The sequence below is a fragment of the Mauremys reevesii genome, linkage group 2, assembly GCF_016161935.1.
Source record: "Mauremys reevesii isolate NIE-2019 linkage group 2, ASM1616193v1, whole genome shotgun sequence".
Taxonomy (NCBI): Eukaryota; Metazoa; Chordata; order Testudines; family Geoemydidae; genus Mauremys; species Mauremys reevesii.
The window spans coordinates 91,392,786-91,410,355 of NC_052624.1; the positions used below are offsets into that span (position 1 = coordinate 91,392,786).

At 39.8% G+C, this 17,570-nt stretch overlaps 1 protein-coding gene across 1 annotated transcript in view; it reads right to left on the reverse strand.

The window, feature by feature from the left end:
* Window positions 1-4,370: 4,370 nt before the first annotated feature.
* LOC120397264 (immunoglobulin gamma-1 heavy chain-like) overlaps window positions 4,371-17,570 on the reverse strand; it is a 74,373-nt gene continuing 61,173 nt past the window's right edge. Inside the window, exons 8-10 of the mRNA XM_039522968.1 lie at window positions 7,378-7,686; window positions 6,324-6,410; window positions 4,371-5,151 (exon numbers count right to left, since the gene is read on the reverse strand). Of these exons, the coding sequence (XP_039378902.1) occupies window positions 5,009-5,151; window positions 6,324-6,410; window positions 7,378-7,686 (539 nt within the window). The 3' untranslated portion in view covers window positions 4,371-5,008. The remainder of the gene's footprint in view (window positions 5,152-6,323; window positions 6,411-7,377; window positions 7,687-17,570) is intronic.

Consider the following 17,570-nt stretch of genomic DNA (forward strand, 5'->3'; position numbering starts at 1 on the left):
GAGGGGTAGCCGTGTTAGTCTGGATCTGTAAAAGCAACAAAGAATCCTGTGGCACCTTATAGACTAACAGACGTTTTGCAGCATGAGCTTTCGTGGGTGAATACCCACTTCTTCAGATGCATGGTGTAGTGAGGTGCAATAGCATTCACTGGCATGTTACCACCACATCTTCTAGACCTGCTCTGAGCAGGATTATGTGACACTAGCACTGCTGCACTTGGTGGGGCTATACTGATGTTAGTGCGACAGCTGTAAGTTTCACAGAATACATCCATTGTTGCCCCTCTACCTAGCAAATATACCAAGTCATAGTCATACATTATATAACATGGTAGTTGTAATATGATTTGGTCTTGCCGGTATGGAGAGAGCAAAACTGAATTTTAGCCATTGTCTAATCCTCATGCATAATAACTTGCACTGGTGTTGCACTTTCCATCCAAGAATGTCAATGTACTTTAATGCATTAAGCTTCAATGTCTAAGTGAGGCAGGTATTATTCACAGCAGGAGAAACTGAAACCGGAGAGGATAAGTGACCAAAAGAAAGGGTGCGGAGGGCAGAGACTTGGGCGAAAGAGGAGGAGCAGAGGGTGGGGTCCCGGTGCTGGTTGCCACCCACTTCCACACAGGTTCCAGCACCCCTGTGGGGCCTCCCAAATTGGCTTGGGCATGGGCTCTGTGGGCACATGCATTAATCCACTACTGAGTAGAGCAGAAGAATTGCATCTCATGTATTGCTTACCACGCTCCTCTAATACACCCAAGAATGATGTTCACTTTTCTTGCAACAGCATTACATTGTTGACTTGTATTTAACTTGAGATTCTCTATGACCCCCAGATCCCTTTCCACAGTACTCCTTCCTAGGCAGTTATTTCTCATTTGTAGGTGTGCAACTGATTGTTCCTTCCTAAGTGGAGTCCTTTGCATTTGTCCTTATTGAATTTCATCCTGTTTACTTCAGATCATTTCTCCAGTTTGTCCAGATCATTTTGAATTTTAATCCTATCCTCCAAAGCACTTGCAACAGCAAGAAGGGCAGCTGTTTAACCCCATTCCTTTTGTAGCAGCTTTGATAACCCTGGCTCATGCCAACTGGGATTACCCTAATGCATCACCACTCAGACACTTCAGACTTGAGCGATAAATAACAATATAAAATAAGACATGGTAGGCTATAGACTAGCAATGGTTTCTGTGATAGGTTGTAAGGACTGGTCAAAATCTCACTTCTAGAACCCAGTAGAGTGAATAAAAGAGAAGTAGAAGAATCATCCTCTCTCCTCCTCCTGTTGCTGACTTTTTCTATTTTAAATGTGCAACCATAATTATACATTAACATAGGTGTTTACATTTAATGAAAATATAAACAAAAATGGGCTTGTTGTAGGTGGATGAAGTGGTAAGAGACAGATAGTGGCAGGGCTGGAATTTCAAGGTGCATGATCTAGACAAACATTTTAATTATAGGTGGCACGCTTTAGTGACAGATGCCTGTAAGTTAACGTTTTCTGAAATTTCCCATTACGAGACCCTGTTTTCAGTTGCTTATACCTTTGCCAAACTTAAACTATTCTGGCTGAAACTCTCCATGCCAGCTTTCTGCTTTAGACTAATGTTCAAAAAATATTTTTGACAAAATGGTGCAGCTATTTGTGAGAAGTAGATTTTAGGAAAATCCATTTTTGCCCATATTAAATAATTCTTACAGCTGTGTTGTTTGCAATTAGGGTGGGAAAAACTCCCAAATTTGGCCACATTTATCAGCCTTTGAAAAAATCTCAGTTTGCACATGTCAGGAGACACTTTCAAATTTGGCAGCTCCAGTCCCTGAAGACTCCATCTGCAATAAGCACGCTATAGCGCCCTCCCAGTCCAGATATGTGGTCAGTCTGCCCATGTGGCATCTCCACAAAGCTACTGAGCATGCTGCAACCGGGTGCTCCGGGGGCTGAGCAAGACTTTCCTTGTAATTGCTGCTCAGTGTTGCCAACCTCGGCAATTTTTTGCTGACTTGGCAACTTTTGAAAGGCCTCAGCAGCAAACCTCCCCACCACAACCCAATAACCTTTTAGTTGGCAACAGGTGACCTTTTGGGTGATCCAAATGGGCCCTGTCTCTGCTGCCACGGGTGACCTTTGTGAGTGAGCAGCCACCATGGTGCATGCACAGCTGGGTGGGGAGGCAGCCAATGCAGAAGTGGGGATGGGGCATAAACCCAGAATTGTCCCACGTGTGAGTGAGCGGTGGCTGCTGCCATGACACCTCCATGGAGTACACAGAGGCAACAGCTCCCAGCGCCTGTTTCATCCAGCAGGTGGTGGCACCTTTTCCTTCCTCCCTCCTGGAGCTGTTTCCTCTGCTGCATAGCTGCAATGAGAGGGGGAGAGGCTGAGTAGCTGCAGCCCCAGCGGTGCCTCCTCTCTGTGGTATGGGGGGAATGGCTGCAGGTAGAGCCCAGGGAGGGGCCAGGCCTGGTGTTTACAGTTGGCTCACGAAAAACAGCCGGGCCTGAGCTGGCACAGGAGCAGTGAGCTGAGACCTCATTGTGAGGTCCGTTTTGCACAGGCAATGGTGGGTGGTGTGGAGTCTCAGTGGGCAGAGCCAGGGGCCAGAGAGGCGGCCTGCCCATAGCCACCACCATGATTCTAGATATGATTTTATCCCAGTGAAATGATGCATAATTCACAGCACTATCATGGTAAAAACAGATCAAGTCACTCCATGGTCACGGCCACCTTTGGACCCACTGGCTCAAAGCGAAGTCACGACCTGTTAATGTGCGGCAGCTGATCAAAGTGAACTAACTCTCTGATACGGCAGGGCAGCTGGGGCCATATAACAGCAAAGTTCCTGGCCCATGACAGTGGTGACAAGCGTGACATAGCTGTATCCTTAGCCATCACGCTTGTTTGCTTTCAGTACGTGTGAGGAAGAGGAGGAGGCGGGAGGTTGGGGTACCAGGAAACAAAGAGCCGGGCAGGCAGTGGAGAGAGCAGTGTGAGAAGGGGCTGCTGCAGCCACAGGTACAGGGAGGAGCAAGGGTCAGCAGCAGCCTGTGTGTGTACATCCCTTGGGGTGGGGGAAATGACTATGTTACCAGAACTCCCCCAAAATCCTGGATTTTGCGGGATTGTCCTTTGACCCCCACAATGTGCTGTTTGCCCCTGGCCCCCCACCACGTGGCATCGTGACCTAGCGCATGGGGTCATGGCACCACTTAGGTTTGGCTCATCTGCCCCTCCACCTCCAGAGCCCACCTTAGGCACTGGAAAGGTTGGGACATATGCACTAGAGCGCTGCGGGGAGGAGGGGAAGAGTTTTACTGCTGGGGGAAGGGGGAGTGTGGGAGGAACAGTGTCACCAACCTCTGCAATTTTGGGGGCTACTTTTCACATGTTTGCCAAAAGCTTAAGTTTTGAGGCTGACAACACTGTCACTGCTGCAGGCCACTTTAGCCCCAGATGAGAGAGCAAGGACCCGCTCTCTTCTGTGTGATCAGTGCCTGCCCTCCCACGCCACTAGCACCCAGGCGGTGAGGAAGAGGAGGAAGCAGCCTGTCTGAGACTGCAGAGGGGGGAAGAGAGTGGGGTGGGGGGTGGGAACACAGAAAGAGACAGGTGCAGGAGCCAGAGTGTGAGAAGAGGCAGAATGGGAGGGGGAATGGTTACCAGAAATCAGGGGGGAAGAAGTGGGGTATAAGAAACAGTGTGGGGAGGAGGGGACAGGTGGGAGAGCACAGGAGGAAATGGACTGGACATAACCGGTGGTGGATAGGACTAGAGGGAGCGGCAGAGGAGGCATATCAGGGTGTATAGCCATGGGAGGAGGATATAGGATGTGTGGGAGGATAGGAGTAGAAGGGGATGGGGCAGAAGATGGAGGATGGGGGGGGATAGGAGCTGAAGGGGATGGGTGGATATGAGAGAGGGGGACAGAGACAGGGTTGGGGCTGAAGGGAGGAGGCCTGGTCTAGTGCTTAGTGCTAGCCTGGGACTTGGGAGACCCGGATTTAATTCTCTCTTCTGCCACAGGCTTTCCATGTGGCTTTGGGGAAATCACTGTCTCCACAGACTTCAGTTCTCCATCTGTAATATGGGGATAATAGTATTTCCTTATCTCACAGCAGTGTTGTGTGGATAAATGCATTAGAGATTGTGAGGCACTCAAATACTACTTTGGTAAAAGCTATATAAATGTTACATGGTTGGGTGAATGGGATTGAAGTAATGGGTCTCTGACCACTAGGAAATCCTCCCTTGCAGTTCCTAGAATTGATTTCCTGTAAATAAATACTCAGAATTCTGCAATGCTGAATTTTATTTAAAATCCATTAATCTTGCAATAAAAAAAATTAGCCATATTTCAGAAGCCTGTTTTTGTTTTATAAAGCAAATAAATGTAATTAGTAGAAATGAAATGATAAATCATTTAAAATTACAGATTAGTACTCCACCCCTGCAAATATTTATGGGACCAGTTTTCCCGTTGATTTCACTGAACGCAGTTGGGGTATCCACATCCAAAAAGTACCCGGTGTGCACAAGGGTTTTTGCAGGATAAGAGCCTAAGAGACTGATTCTGCACTACAAAATTCTGCAAAATTCCCATTGAAATCAAGGAGTGTAGCCTCAGCCCTTGAAGTTCCACAGTTACAAAATTAAAATAATATAATAGGAAATATGGTCACATATAAAACTGTTTGCTCTCAAGCAGAAGAAGCCATCTGTGCTAATTAGAGAAATAGCCAACAAAATCAAATTGAAAAGCATGTCTTAATATTTGGAGCACGGTGTTTCAAAGTGGGTGACCAGATGTCCCGATTTTATAGGAACAGTCCCAATATTTGGGTTTTTTTCCTTATATAGACGCCTATTACCCCCCATCCCCATCCCGATTTTTCACACTTTGCTATCTGGTCACCATAGTTTCATATGATCAGTCTTATGGCAAAACAAAGTAAATTTCAGACACAAATGCTGATGTTGGAAGGTGTATGGAGAAGTTTAAGGTTTCTTTCCCTGGTGCTTGATTGGACTTTGCATCCTGTATATGAAGAAGAGTACGATGATGTAGTACATGGTGCTTTTCAGGAGTAGGACAATATATATGAAATACGCCGTCCTGTGTATGTAACTGTCCATAATATCTACACAAAATACAACAACAAGTGGTTAATGTTATATATTCTATAGCCACAAAGAAAAATAAATATAAAACCATGTGTGATAGCATAAGGTATACATGGTATTTGATTGCAATAATTATACCACCTAATCAGACTATGCATAAATCAATATTTGATTGTGTCCTCTAAACAGGTCTACATTCTGATCATACCTTCCCATCCAGGAGAGCTAATAGAAACAAAGAGGCACTCTCAGTGCTGGTATCGCTGGTGTCTGCTAAGGAGCAAGGAGAATGCTAGTGCTTCTTATAATAGTCTGTTGCCATGATTTTAGGGCAAAATTTTCAGACCTGAGTGCCTATGTTTGTTCTGAATTGGTATCCAAGCAGCTGATTGGTATCCAATCAGACCAAGTGGTCTGATTTTCAGAAGTACTGAAATTACACTGAAATCAGTTGGGTCTTCAAGCTTTCAGCACCTTTACGCATCATTTGAAAATTTTGGCTTTGAATTTTTATAATTTAACACGTTAAATGTTAGATTAAGGAACAGTGGCACATGCAGGTTAAAGAACAATGACCCATGTGGCATATTAACAAAGCACAACAAATACCACCAAAACATGTATTTCAGCAGGACTTCTACACTGTTTAATCTGAGCTGCCCATGGGCATTAAGTTTTGGACCCTTTTGGTAACGGACAGCAGATGTTAACATACAGAGACAGGTGCCGACTTTCTTCTTTCTGGGTGGGTTCTCCACCCCACTCCACTCTTTCCTCTAAGGTCCCAACCTTGCTCCACCTTTTCTCCCCCCCGCTCTGTCCCTTTCCCTGTGGCCGTGCACCAGCCCCATCTCTTCCCACCCATGGTCCACCCCCTCCCCCGAGTGCGCCCTGCCATCTCTCCACCTCTTCCGCTCTGACTCCGGCCCTTCCCGCAATGCCTCCCCCCTGCCTCCGAGCAGCTGATTGGCTGGGTCCACAAAACAGCTGATTGGCAGGTGCTGGGGGGGTACTCAGCACCCACTTTTTTTCCCATGGGTGCTCCAGCCCCGGAGCACCCATTGCTGTAAGGAACTATCCTTACAGCAGTGTTCCACATCTAGAAAGAGAAAATATTTTCACTTTTGTATTAACTATATCAAATAGTGCTTAATTCTTGTATAGAAAATGAGAATTGAGACACAATTACCTGTGGAAAGCGTGGTGTTATTCTCAGCAAACTTGATACAACTTGTGGTGGTTTGAGGGATTACAGTTGTGTCTGCAAAGGTGTCTGCTAAAAACATAACATGTAAAAAGGGCTTTAACTGTCAAACGGGATTCCTGTTGAAAATGAAGGCATACTTTTCCTGATAGACGTTCAAAGAGAAAGATGGGAAAAGTATTATAACTACAGTGACTCCAATATGGAAAGTTCATATTTTAAAACATGAGCACCTAGGTTCCATTCACAGAATAAATGCTCTGTAGCACGTAATTGATGTGCAAAATCAAGTAGAGATAAAACTGGGAAAAATGCATATGCTCAGGCAGTGCAGAGCTCTTTGGCATTTGCGTGGGTGCCAGTGTCTGGAATAGTAGATCTGATTGCAGGGTCTGGACGTTGGCCCTTCTGTGTATTCAAGTTTTTGTTTATGTAGAGCCAGATGCATTTTGTCCCATCAAATTACTCAGTTGAATTTGCCCTTTTGCAATGTGTATGTATACTTGGCAGATAAAAACCTGGTCGCCTGATTTTGTCTCTAGCCTGACGGACCTGAGACTGTTGGCATTCAGGGTAGTGGTAAGGTTGTTTAATAAATGTAAAGAGACAGAAGAAAATAGTCCTGATGAGGAGACAGTCTAAGGCCTTTCTCTTAGGTATTTTTCATGTGCAAGAGGGGGATGTGTGTGTTATTACTTTTGTTGCAATATATATAGCACTTGTTCAAAACCAAACACTGCAGACCAGGTCTCTGGCGGGTGTAAATCTACAGAACTCCATTGACTTCAGTGGAATTGTGCTGATTTACACTAGCTGAGGATCTCAGCCAACATTTTATTTCATTCTAGAAAGATTTTAAACTGGGGGAGAGGAGCCAAAACTGAGCTTTTGATGGAGAAGTAAGCTTCAGTGATAGCCAACTTATGGAGAGATGGAAGCAAATCCTTTTAGAACAGTAATACATTTTATTGTTTTATTGTAAAGAAACAATGAACTCTCTAAATATATATAGAACTAGTTTTAATAATATAGTATATACCTGGAGATTCCATAGGAACATAATCTTCTTTGATTTCATGTTGATATTTGCAGCGATAATTCTTATTGCTATTTTTATCTACGGTCAGCCAGCTGCTCAATGAGTATGACTGTTGATTGTCACCAGGGGGCCAAATTTCCTCATGTACTGCATTTTTCTCTGCATTCTTCTTCTTCTCATCTTCCCAAGTCACCTTAATAACATTTGGGTAAAAATCCTGAATGAAGCACATGTATGATACTTTCCCATGTTTTTCAGTAGAAGGAGGCAGGGCCTGAATCTTGGTGGAATCAAGTTTTGCTGGTATGTCTGTATTCATTTTGGAGAGAGAAATGAATTTGTTAGGAATTAAGTAAATTCAGATTTACTTTTAAAACAATAAAGAAAGAATTCAGATTTGAAAGTGGAAGAGAGGGGCAATTTCATTCCTTACATCCAATTCCTTCAAACTGCACGCAAGCACACGACCTCAACTCTGAGTTCAGCATGAGAATGATATCTCGTTGCCAAAAGTATTTCAACTATATAAGTCTATAATATATTGTTACTGCCTATTAAATTCTGAAGATAGGAGTAAATTGTCCACTTATGAGTTACAGCTTTAGAGAGTTGGAATTCCAGAAGTTTATGTGCTTAAATTGAATGCAGGTTTTTGTGTAAAAGAAGAATCTGTGAGAGTGTCTATAATTTAGCTTCCAAACTCAAAACATATTAAACACTTTTTGAATGAATACTAAGTACAGCTTTATGTTCTGGTTCATTTCAAAACATTTGTGACTTTGAAAATCTCCCCTTTATTTACCCAAAATTTGTGTAAAAAAGACACCATCATTGTGAGAAGAAGAATACATCTACACAGCAATAAAAGACCCGCGGCACAACTACGACTGGTCGAAGTCTCCTGATTCTGACTTGCAGGGCTGGGGTTGTGTGGCTAAAAATTGCAGTTTAGATGTTTAAGCTTGAGCTGGAGCGCAAGCGCTGAAACCCAATGATGAAGGTGGTCTAAGAACCCAGGCTCCAGTCAGAGTCTGAATGACTACACTGCAGTTTTTAGCACCAAAGCCTGAGCCCCATGCTCTGAGTTAACACAGGCTCTGAGACTTGGTGCCATGAGATTTTTATTACAGTGTAGATGTACCTGAAGGGAAGGGTATTAAAGATTTCACAAACCTTTTAATAAGACCTCTCTTTAAATATCACTAGAATATTCTATCAGCAGGTAAATTTGCTCTGAACTAACTGTATATACTATTTAAGAACCTTGGTTAACACCTTTAAAAAGAGAAATGTAATTTTTAAGCCTTTTCCACACTAAGGAACTGAACCATTTTGAATTATTTTTGTGTCAATTATTCAGCTTAAAATGATACAAGAACATACAAGATATGTTCTGTTGCAGACCCAGACACTAGAACTTTGGGGAAACTGTTGCTGAACACCATTTTGGGAAATTACAGTAAATACATTCACATGTATCCCTCAGTGACAAAATATCCCTTAAGAAATTAACAAGGATGATGTATCCTGAAATGCATCATACATGTATTTGGCAAATGTAATGAAGTGTTATGCATAATTCTCAATGCTTCTGAAAATTAAGTCACTTAGATGCCCCAATAAGTATTTAGGAACCTAACTTTGGTCAACCACTTCTGAAAATCTTGATTATGAAGCATTACTAATAATGTAGCTCTGAAGAGAACTCAATTATCAAATCTTTGCTGAGGAATAGAGGGAATGTTGCTGTTTGTGTCCAAATCCTGGAGTGGATTAGGAAAGTGTCAAGTAGTGAACTTCTGCCGTGTCTCCAGAGTTATTTTTAAATAATTCTGCCACAGTATTCATTTTGTCACTCTAGGAATAGAGCTGATCAAAAAAAACTGCAAAAAAAATTATTTTTTTCTCACTCCATAACATTTATAAAAATTGCTGCCTGCTATAAATTGGATAAAACATAATCAAAATATTTTTATTCAAAGTCTGAACTAGAAATGATAAAAACATTATTTGATCCCTGAGTTTGTGTAAGTGCATGAAATAATAAATACTGAACTGGACCGAAAAAGACTTCTCTACTAAAATCGCTATCTGTCTGCTCATTTCATATGGCTGACAGAAAACAATATATTTTTTAAACAGTATATTGAATTTACTAGTTATCACAAGAAGTGAGCAGGTTCAAAACACTTTTACTGCTGCTAATTTCTGTCTCCTGTTTGTCACTGTGGGATACAACCAAGACAATAAAGTTCCCAACCCAGCTAACTGCCAAAGAAGTATTCTCTACAGAACAAGGAAACATTCTCGTGTTATAAACGTGCATCACAATGAAGAAACGGAAGGTTGTCAATATTTCAGTAGTGTTGAAGGTTCCCAAATGGGCACCATCTATCTTCTGCATTCTCTATTTGTTCCAACACTTATATAGAGGTGGAAAAAATTAGAGGCCATTTAACAGAATAGTTGGCCTATACTCCAGAAAATATATTACTCACTTGAGTCTTGTATACATTCAAAAAATCTTTACATAGCTTCCTGCTCAGTGAGGCTGTGCTGTGCAAAAACTAATGATTATATCTGACATTTCTCGCTAGATGCTTTTAGAAATTAGAGTCATATTTACATGTTGACGCTTTTGTAAGCACATGTAGTATTTTGTATTTCCACATGGTTAGATGGGTGTCTATCCAATATAAAATCTGAATTTTGTGCATATATAAGCAGCATGTGTGTTTGCATAAGTGGATTTGCAGCTGCATGAGCAAAATCAGTTTTAAATTTGTCACCTCATTTTAGGCCTGATCTAAAACCCCTTAAAGCCAATGGGATTTTCTCCCTTGGCACCAATGGGCTTTGGATAAGACACTTTAAGAAGATCAGTCCCAACCTAACTTTTCAAAACACCTCACTTGTCTAATTTATTTAAGTAGAACTTTTAACAAGGAAGGCGTGTTGTAAAAGAATAAACATGATATATTCTCACTACTTTAAGTATCACTTCTCTTTTTTAAGTCGGCAGTTGACTTTGGGCCCCTTGGCTTCACTCTTTGCTCAAAAGAAATTCCTGTTAGTTTCAATGGGAGGTTTTCTAAAGGGAGGGTTCCAGGGCTAAGTTTTAAGTGACTCACTGCTAACTGATTTTTGTCTGTGTTTGCAATCTGCATGCCACTTATTAAAAAATAAGCTAATGGTATATTTGTAATTTTAATTTTGCATTATGTGCTTGGTCCAGCAAATGTGCCTGTGAATTTCTGAATGCTTCTCATTTCCCACTGAAACCAATGGACATCGAGGGTGCTCAGCACCTGGTATTATTTACACTCACAAGATAAAAGGATTGTTGCGACATTTCTGTGTTGCTGGTCACTGACTTATGATTTCATTAACATTAGTGTTGTTAATAAGTTATTGCACTCAAAATTTTAGCCAGTGTACATTCTTGTATTGAGATAAATTATTGAGCTTAATTTGATAGATTTTGCCATTATAAAACATTTAAAATAGTTTATCTAAAAACTTACTAGTCACGACAAGTTTTGTGCCGGTTCCAAAGATTTTCGCAGCTCCCACAGTGTTGCAACTTACTACAAAATCTGCCCAAGACATTTCTATTCACAGGGACCAGATGTAAACAAACAGAGCATAAATAGGCACAACTGAGAGCCAGTTAATTCAACCAAAGAAATGATGGAGATTTTAATGTATTTTTCAGGGTGAGTTTACATTGGTATTGGTATTTTCAAAGTCTGTAATTTAGTAGCTTTTAAATTCTTTTTAAAAGAAAATCATTCATTTCACTGACAGAGAGGATCTGGTTGAGGTTTGAGACCTAATGTTGGACTCATACTATTTTCTTTTGCCTAGTGGATTGATGGAAATGGCTATTTCAGTTAAATTCTTCTGGATGCTCAGTGGTTTTATCTCTCTACTGCCAGAGTGGTCGAATGGGTGCATTGTAAAAATACCAATATAATGAAAGACATAATTAGAAAGAAACTCATTTTACAGTACACTATGACCTATTCCCTTTTCTCAAGATGTTTCATTACATTTTTCCACCCACTAAAAACGATTTTAAATGGTTTCCGAAATGTAAAACTGTCTAATACAATTTTGTTTTCCTGTGCAGTATAATTAAAAGGAATCGTAAAAGGCCAGTAGGCTTGGGGATTGGTTATATTCTTATTGGTCTCAATGACAAAAGAGAGAGATATTTTGAGATGCATATTTTAACAACCTAAATGTAGCTGGCCCTATGGAACATTATGAAACAAGGGCCAAATCCTAGTTTGACTTTCTATAGCACGTGTTGCGTAGCGTCTTGCTGATATAGACAGACTACAAAATATTTTGGGCCAAATTCTCGACCAAGCAGAGATGAGAGTTGTACTGATGTAACCAGAGGAGAATTTGATTCAGATAGAATATTTTCCTTCATATTGCTCGTGTTTGAGAGCAATCACTCATTTAATTGTTGCATATTTTGGGAAAATTCCTTATGACAACAGTATTTCAATATGTCAGGGAAGAAACCCGCTCTCCCATGCAGTGTGACTAAATTTGTCAAGAACTGACCAGGACTCTGATCCTGAGGTACTGAGGAGCCTCAACTCCCATCAGAGTCAATGGCAGATCAGAAGCTTTCAGGACTGGGCTCACAATGCATGTTACAGGCTCAATCCTATGCTTATTAAAAATATGGGGAATTTTGTTGCTGAATCAGGCCCTATTATTCCTGCACCCATCCACACTTATGTGATGGCATTTATGTTTCAGTATGAATTTGAATTAATTTTGTGCAATAGAAAATTACAATACTAATCTAAAATGCTCATGTCAGTAATCACATATACAATATTCACAAATATTGGCTCTCTTGGTTCCAGTGCACAACCTTTCTCCCAGACCTTCAACCTGCCCTATGCTCTTAACAAGAGAGAAAAAAAATTAGGGTGAAATCTGGGCTCCATCCAAGTTAATGTCAAAACTCCCATTGACATCAACGGGGCTGAGATTTCATCCCTAACTTCTTACATCTCCTGACTAATACATACTTGTGATATGAGAGGCTAAATCCTGGTCACTCCACTAAGCAGAGTAAAGGGTGTTTCTCTAGGAGAGCTACATGATGGACGGGAAGATGAAATCTTTCCCCCAACCTAGCTAGAGCATCATAGGTTGTGAGCTTTAATAATTTCCATACAGTTGCCCCCACACTGAGCAGGAATTTTGACCAGTTGATCTCCCTAGTCACAGACCCATTCCATGTCATCACCCCTCCCCTCCCCTCCCCCTTATCCCCTCTGTTCTTTGGTGCACAGGAGTCCCCTAGAATTGCCTTTTTGGCTTGCCCCCCGCACTGGATGGAACTGTGGATGTTCTCCTGGTCTGGGGTAATGACCCCTCCAGAAGAGAACAACCCAGCTTTGACACGGGGTGATCAAAAAAAATTCTGTGTCAATAATTAATAGTCAATGTGATCACTAATCCTTTTACTTTGAATTCCGTACATTAACCTCACATTTAGATAGTAAAGACATTCATTCTTCTACTGTAGCTCGCATATCATGTTTCTGTTGTCTGTTACCCTTTTTGAATAAATTGTGCTTGGCGGTTGCCAAATTTATAGTATCATAAGTAACTTTTTCTCTATGCTACTATAGAACTTACTTGAAACAATGAGCTTTGTGCCAGAGCCAAAGACTTTGATATCATTGTTCTCACTGTGTTCATGAGCTTTGCAAAAACTCATGGGTCAGATCTTCAGCTGCTAGAAATCAAAGGAGCTCCATTGAGGATCTGGCCCATATAGCTTCCATATGGCCCAATATAGCTTCATATTATTTGATGTGCAATAGTGAACAGAAGTTGAAGGAATCACTTTAATATATTAGACTTCTGATTTAAATGGTTTTTCCTTACAAAATGGCAAATGCTTGATCCTGTATTCCTCTGACATCCCAAACTCCAATAGATTGCATTAGATATTTGGAGTACTTTAGGAGCAGAGATGCAAAATAAGTTAAAAACTTCAAATGCATTCTACACACCAAAGGCTTAGGATTTCCTCAGGCTGGGATCCCTCAGCATCACTTGAAATTTCTATTTTTCTTTTAAAGTGAATGTAGTACTTGTGAAAGGTGCCAAATTGACAGCACTGGAAACTACGTATATTGAAAATAATTCAGCATTCTACAACAGTGGTCCAGTGCTTACTAATGCTATCGTAAACTGTGATCTGTGATTTTTAACCATTGCTGGAGAATCTATTTTATTCAATGCTGGATTTCTTACCTGGTCCTAACAGTGTTTTTGAAATCTGTTTGCAAAGGTCAGCTTTAAGGGATGAGATAGTAAATTATTCTTAATATCCCTTAAGTTCTTGGTATTTCTGATACAACTGTCATCAACAATGCCTATCATGATGAAGTTTTTTAAGGTAGACTCCTGTCTTCTGACGATTCTTTGCTCACAACTGCACATCACTTTCTGCCATAAATTTGGATTTGGTCTTTTAGGGCTAATCGGGTTTAGATCAGATATTTATATATATATTTTTAAACAGTTTGTTATATTCAGTCATTAATGTTAAAAATCAGTACCTAGAACTGTTTCAAAAGGCAGAAAACCAATTTAAACCAACCCTAGACTACTTGAGAATCTTATCATCAAAATAATTATCAGTAATAGGAGCTCCTTTGTACTTTATAACTAATAATCTACACTGATCACTCTGTTCTTAATGCACTTTGTTTTATAAAAAAAACCAAGTAACTTCCATCATATAATGTGAGATATGATCTTTCGGTCTATCTTTTAATAAGCATGCCAAATATTTTTGTATTTATTTCTGCTATGAAACTTAATGTAAAATGTTGGTGAATAATTTTTCTTATTTTAAAATATAATGACCAAGTGCTTCTGAAAGTTGCCATATGGATAGCATTGTAGACTGAATCCCTTTCTACACAGGATAGATACAACAGAGGCAGGGGCAGAGGAAGCTTCTTCACACCAGCCCACCAAGCCATGTCAATTTAGTCCTGAAAGGACAACCGTTAGAGATGAGAGGGGATAGTTCAGTCTCCACATTCAGTTCAATCTTTGGCTTCTGCACAGAGCCTGCCAGTTTTTTCCCCTATAATATTGTGTTCAGAAGAATCTAGTTATACCATTTTAATGTAAACTTCTTTAATGATGACTAGATGTACCTTAATGGATACAATATGAGAAGCACCATTATTCCTATGTCATGCTCGTTGAAAGCATTAAGCTTGGTTCTGTTTCCAAATCTTTTTAGTCATCTATTCCACTAAGCAAGAATTCTGAAGAATTCTGGTAGGTCCTGACCCTGCTCTCACTTACACTGGTGTAAATCTGGAGTAACTCCATTTTAAATGAATGGAGTGAAGTCAGTTTAAAAAGAGGAATGACGAGCGTGAGAGCAAAATCAGAACTGCTAAGTATATATAACTTTACAAGCAATTTCTGCTTGTTCAATATACTTGTGAATAATGTTGTCCCTGCTAAGAAGTATGGTTATACAACATGGGTAAAATGCTGGCCGAAAAGTCATTGCCATTGAGTTCTATGGAGTCAGGATTTCACCTCATCTTCTTAGAACAGAAAAGCCCCGACTCTCATAATTCTGGAGTCAACTTCAGCCTGGCACAAACAGCCACAATTGCTACTGATTTTACTTAGAATTGTGCCAAGGTCTGAATATTTCCATGATGTTAGTGTTATTTTTTTCTTAGGAGGAATTTACTTACCCAATATTTGATATTTCTCTTTGAGAAGATATTTTGTTGCTAAAATATTTTATTGTATCCTACAGTTTTAATACACTAATAAATCAAGTGAGCAATCACAATCTACACATATTACAGACTTGCTTACCCATTTCTTAAACAGTCAAAACACCTGGTAAATCTATGGGAGTTTTGTCCATAGAATATTCACTTAAAGCAACACGCTGACCCTGATCTGATATGCTTAGAATTAATTATGGTAGCGTATTCATTTTAGTCGGCAGTATTACAAAAATTTACCTTTAGTCAAGAGCTATAGGTGTACTGAGGTAAACTTGATTGTGAATTAAGGTATAAAAGAGACTGGCAATTCTTGTTGATTTATATAAATGTGCAGAGCATGAGTCTGAAGGGTAAGGACCTGATTTTCGTTTGTGCAATGAGTTACACCAATGCAAACTGGGTGTAATATGCAACTTAATCGGAATGGGAGTATTTCCCATCGATTTTTCAGGAGCGTAAATGGCTTCCAAGAGCAACGCAAAGAAGACTCAGGCTCCAAGTCTATATTGTGAAACACTGTTAAGAACACTTGCAAGTGTCGGTTTGCGGCAATGCCAAGATACTTCACACAAGACGACAATCTCTAGGGCCAAATTCTTTCACTTACACTGATCTAGCAACAGGAATTCAGCTATGAAGTTGCTGACTACTTCAGAGATTGCTTCTTTTGTTTTAATTGAGAAGCACGACGTTACTTATTTCACAGTTTCGTTTTATGCATATTTATGAATTTTAGTGAAAGAATTTGAGTAATATCAAAGCGAACATGAATTTTTGCCTGGACCAAGGACCAACATGCTTATGGTGGCACATCCTCTAAAAATGTCATTAAACAGCTGATTTTTAGAAAGATTAATTAACTTGAAAAAAATCTACTTTAAATCTATCAGTAAATATTTCAGGGTTGCTCTGGGATGGAAAAGTTGATGTATTCCGAATCAGACCCTACGAGGTGCTAACAATCCTGACCTGCACTGAAGTCTACAGGAATTGATGGTGTTCAGCACCTCACATTAAGTGCTCAGTACTTCACAAGATCGAGCTTACAGTTGTTGAGCTTACCCATGATAAAAAGCTTTTCTATGATCACAATAAGCCTGTTTATCTTTGCATTACTGTAATTACCACATAACTTACCTGTTACTATGAGCTTGGTACCAGAGCCAAATACTTTGAAGCTATAGCCACTAGAAGTATCACAGTGAGCAAATCCTTTACAAAATACTGTACAGATCTGGTATCTTTATATTGATGAACCAGTAGTTGTTGCTTTAAAAAAAATCTGATTTGCTATTTAAATTTCTTTCTGGCTTTGCAATAAAATAGTAAAAAGGGAAAATGCATGTAAAATAATGTGAAAATCATGGGGAAGATTTTCAAAGGGGCAAAAGACACTTTAGACATCTAACTATCATTCCTGTGCACAAACACGTAATTGATAATCTGTCTCTGAAATTAATCTGATTCAATATGGTTTACATTAGGTGTTTCTAACAACTTGTGGAAAGGAACAAATTACTTTTTAAATTAGGGTCCACAGGCTGAGGTTATAAAATTAAGCCTGCATGCTGCCATCATTCCATTGTGGTTCTCCTAATGATAACGATAAGTTGAGCGTAGACTATAACTTTTAAATTGGGTATATTCATGAGAATTATTTTGGCTAACTTTTGCCATTTGGTGTAATTAGAAATATTCCCCAACATAAAACATTTGCTCTTCAGAAACATGTCTTTGTGTCAGAGACTAGGCACCCAGCAGGGACCATTTAGCAGTGTCTGGAGGGAAGAATAAGCTTAATTAAAGACCCAGAATTCTCTCCATCCCCTTAAATCCAAACATGGCTAAACCATTTTAATAATTGGAAATCATCTTTAAAAATAAAATTGAGAATCATATTATTGGATCAATTATCATAGTTTTTTAAAAGGATTACATCTATTATATATACCTTATTTATGTAAAAAATAAGCAAACCTTTCTTTCTCATTACTGTATGGAAACAAGATTTACTGCATTTTGGCCTTGTTTTGGCCTTAAAGTTAAGCACATGCTTAAATGCCTTGCTGAATAGGAATGGACACATGCTTCAGTGTCTTCCTGAAGTGGAGCCTTCTTTAGAAAAGACAAGACACTTGAATTATTGTTACTATAAATATACCCTTCAGTGCTACTTAAGGGACAGATCCTACAAGTGCTGATCATCCTCAATTCTTATTTAAATCAATGAGCATTGAAGAAGCTCAACAACTCATGTGATGGGATGCTAAATATACGGTATTGTATAAAAAACCATAAGTTCTACATTTCACATTTATTGCTAACAATAAGTGGTTCCACTTCTGAATATTTTTGCATAATTGTCTGTGTTACACT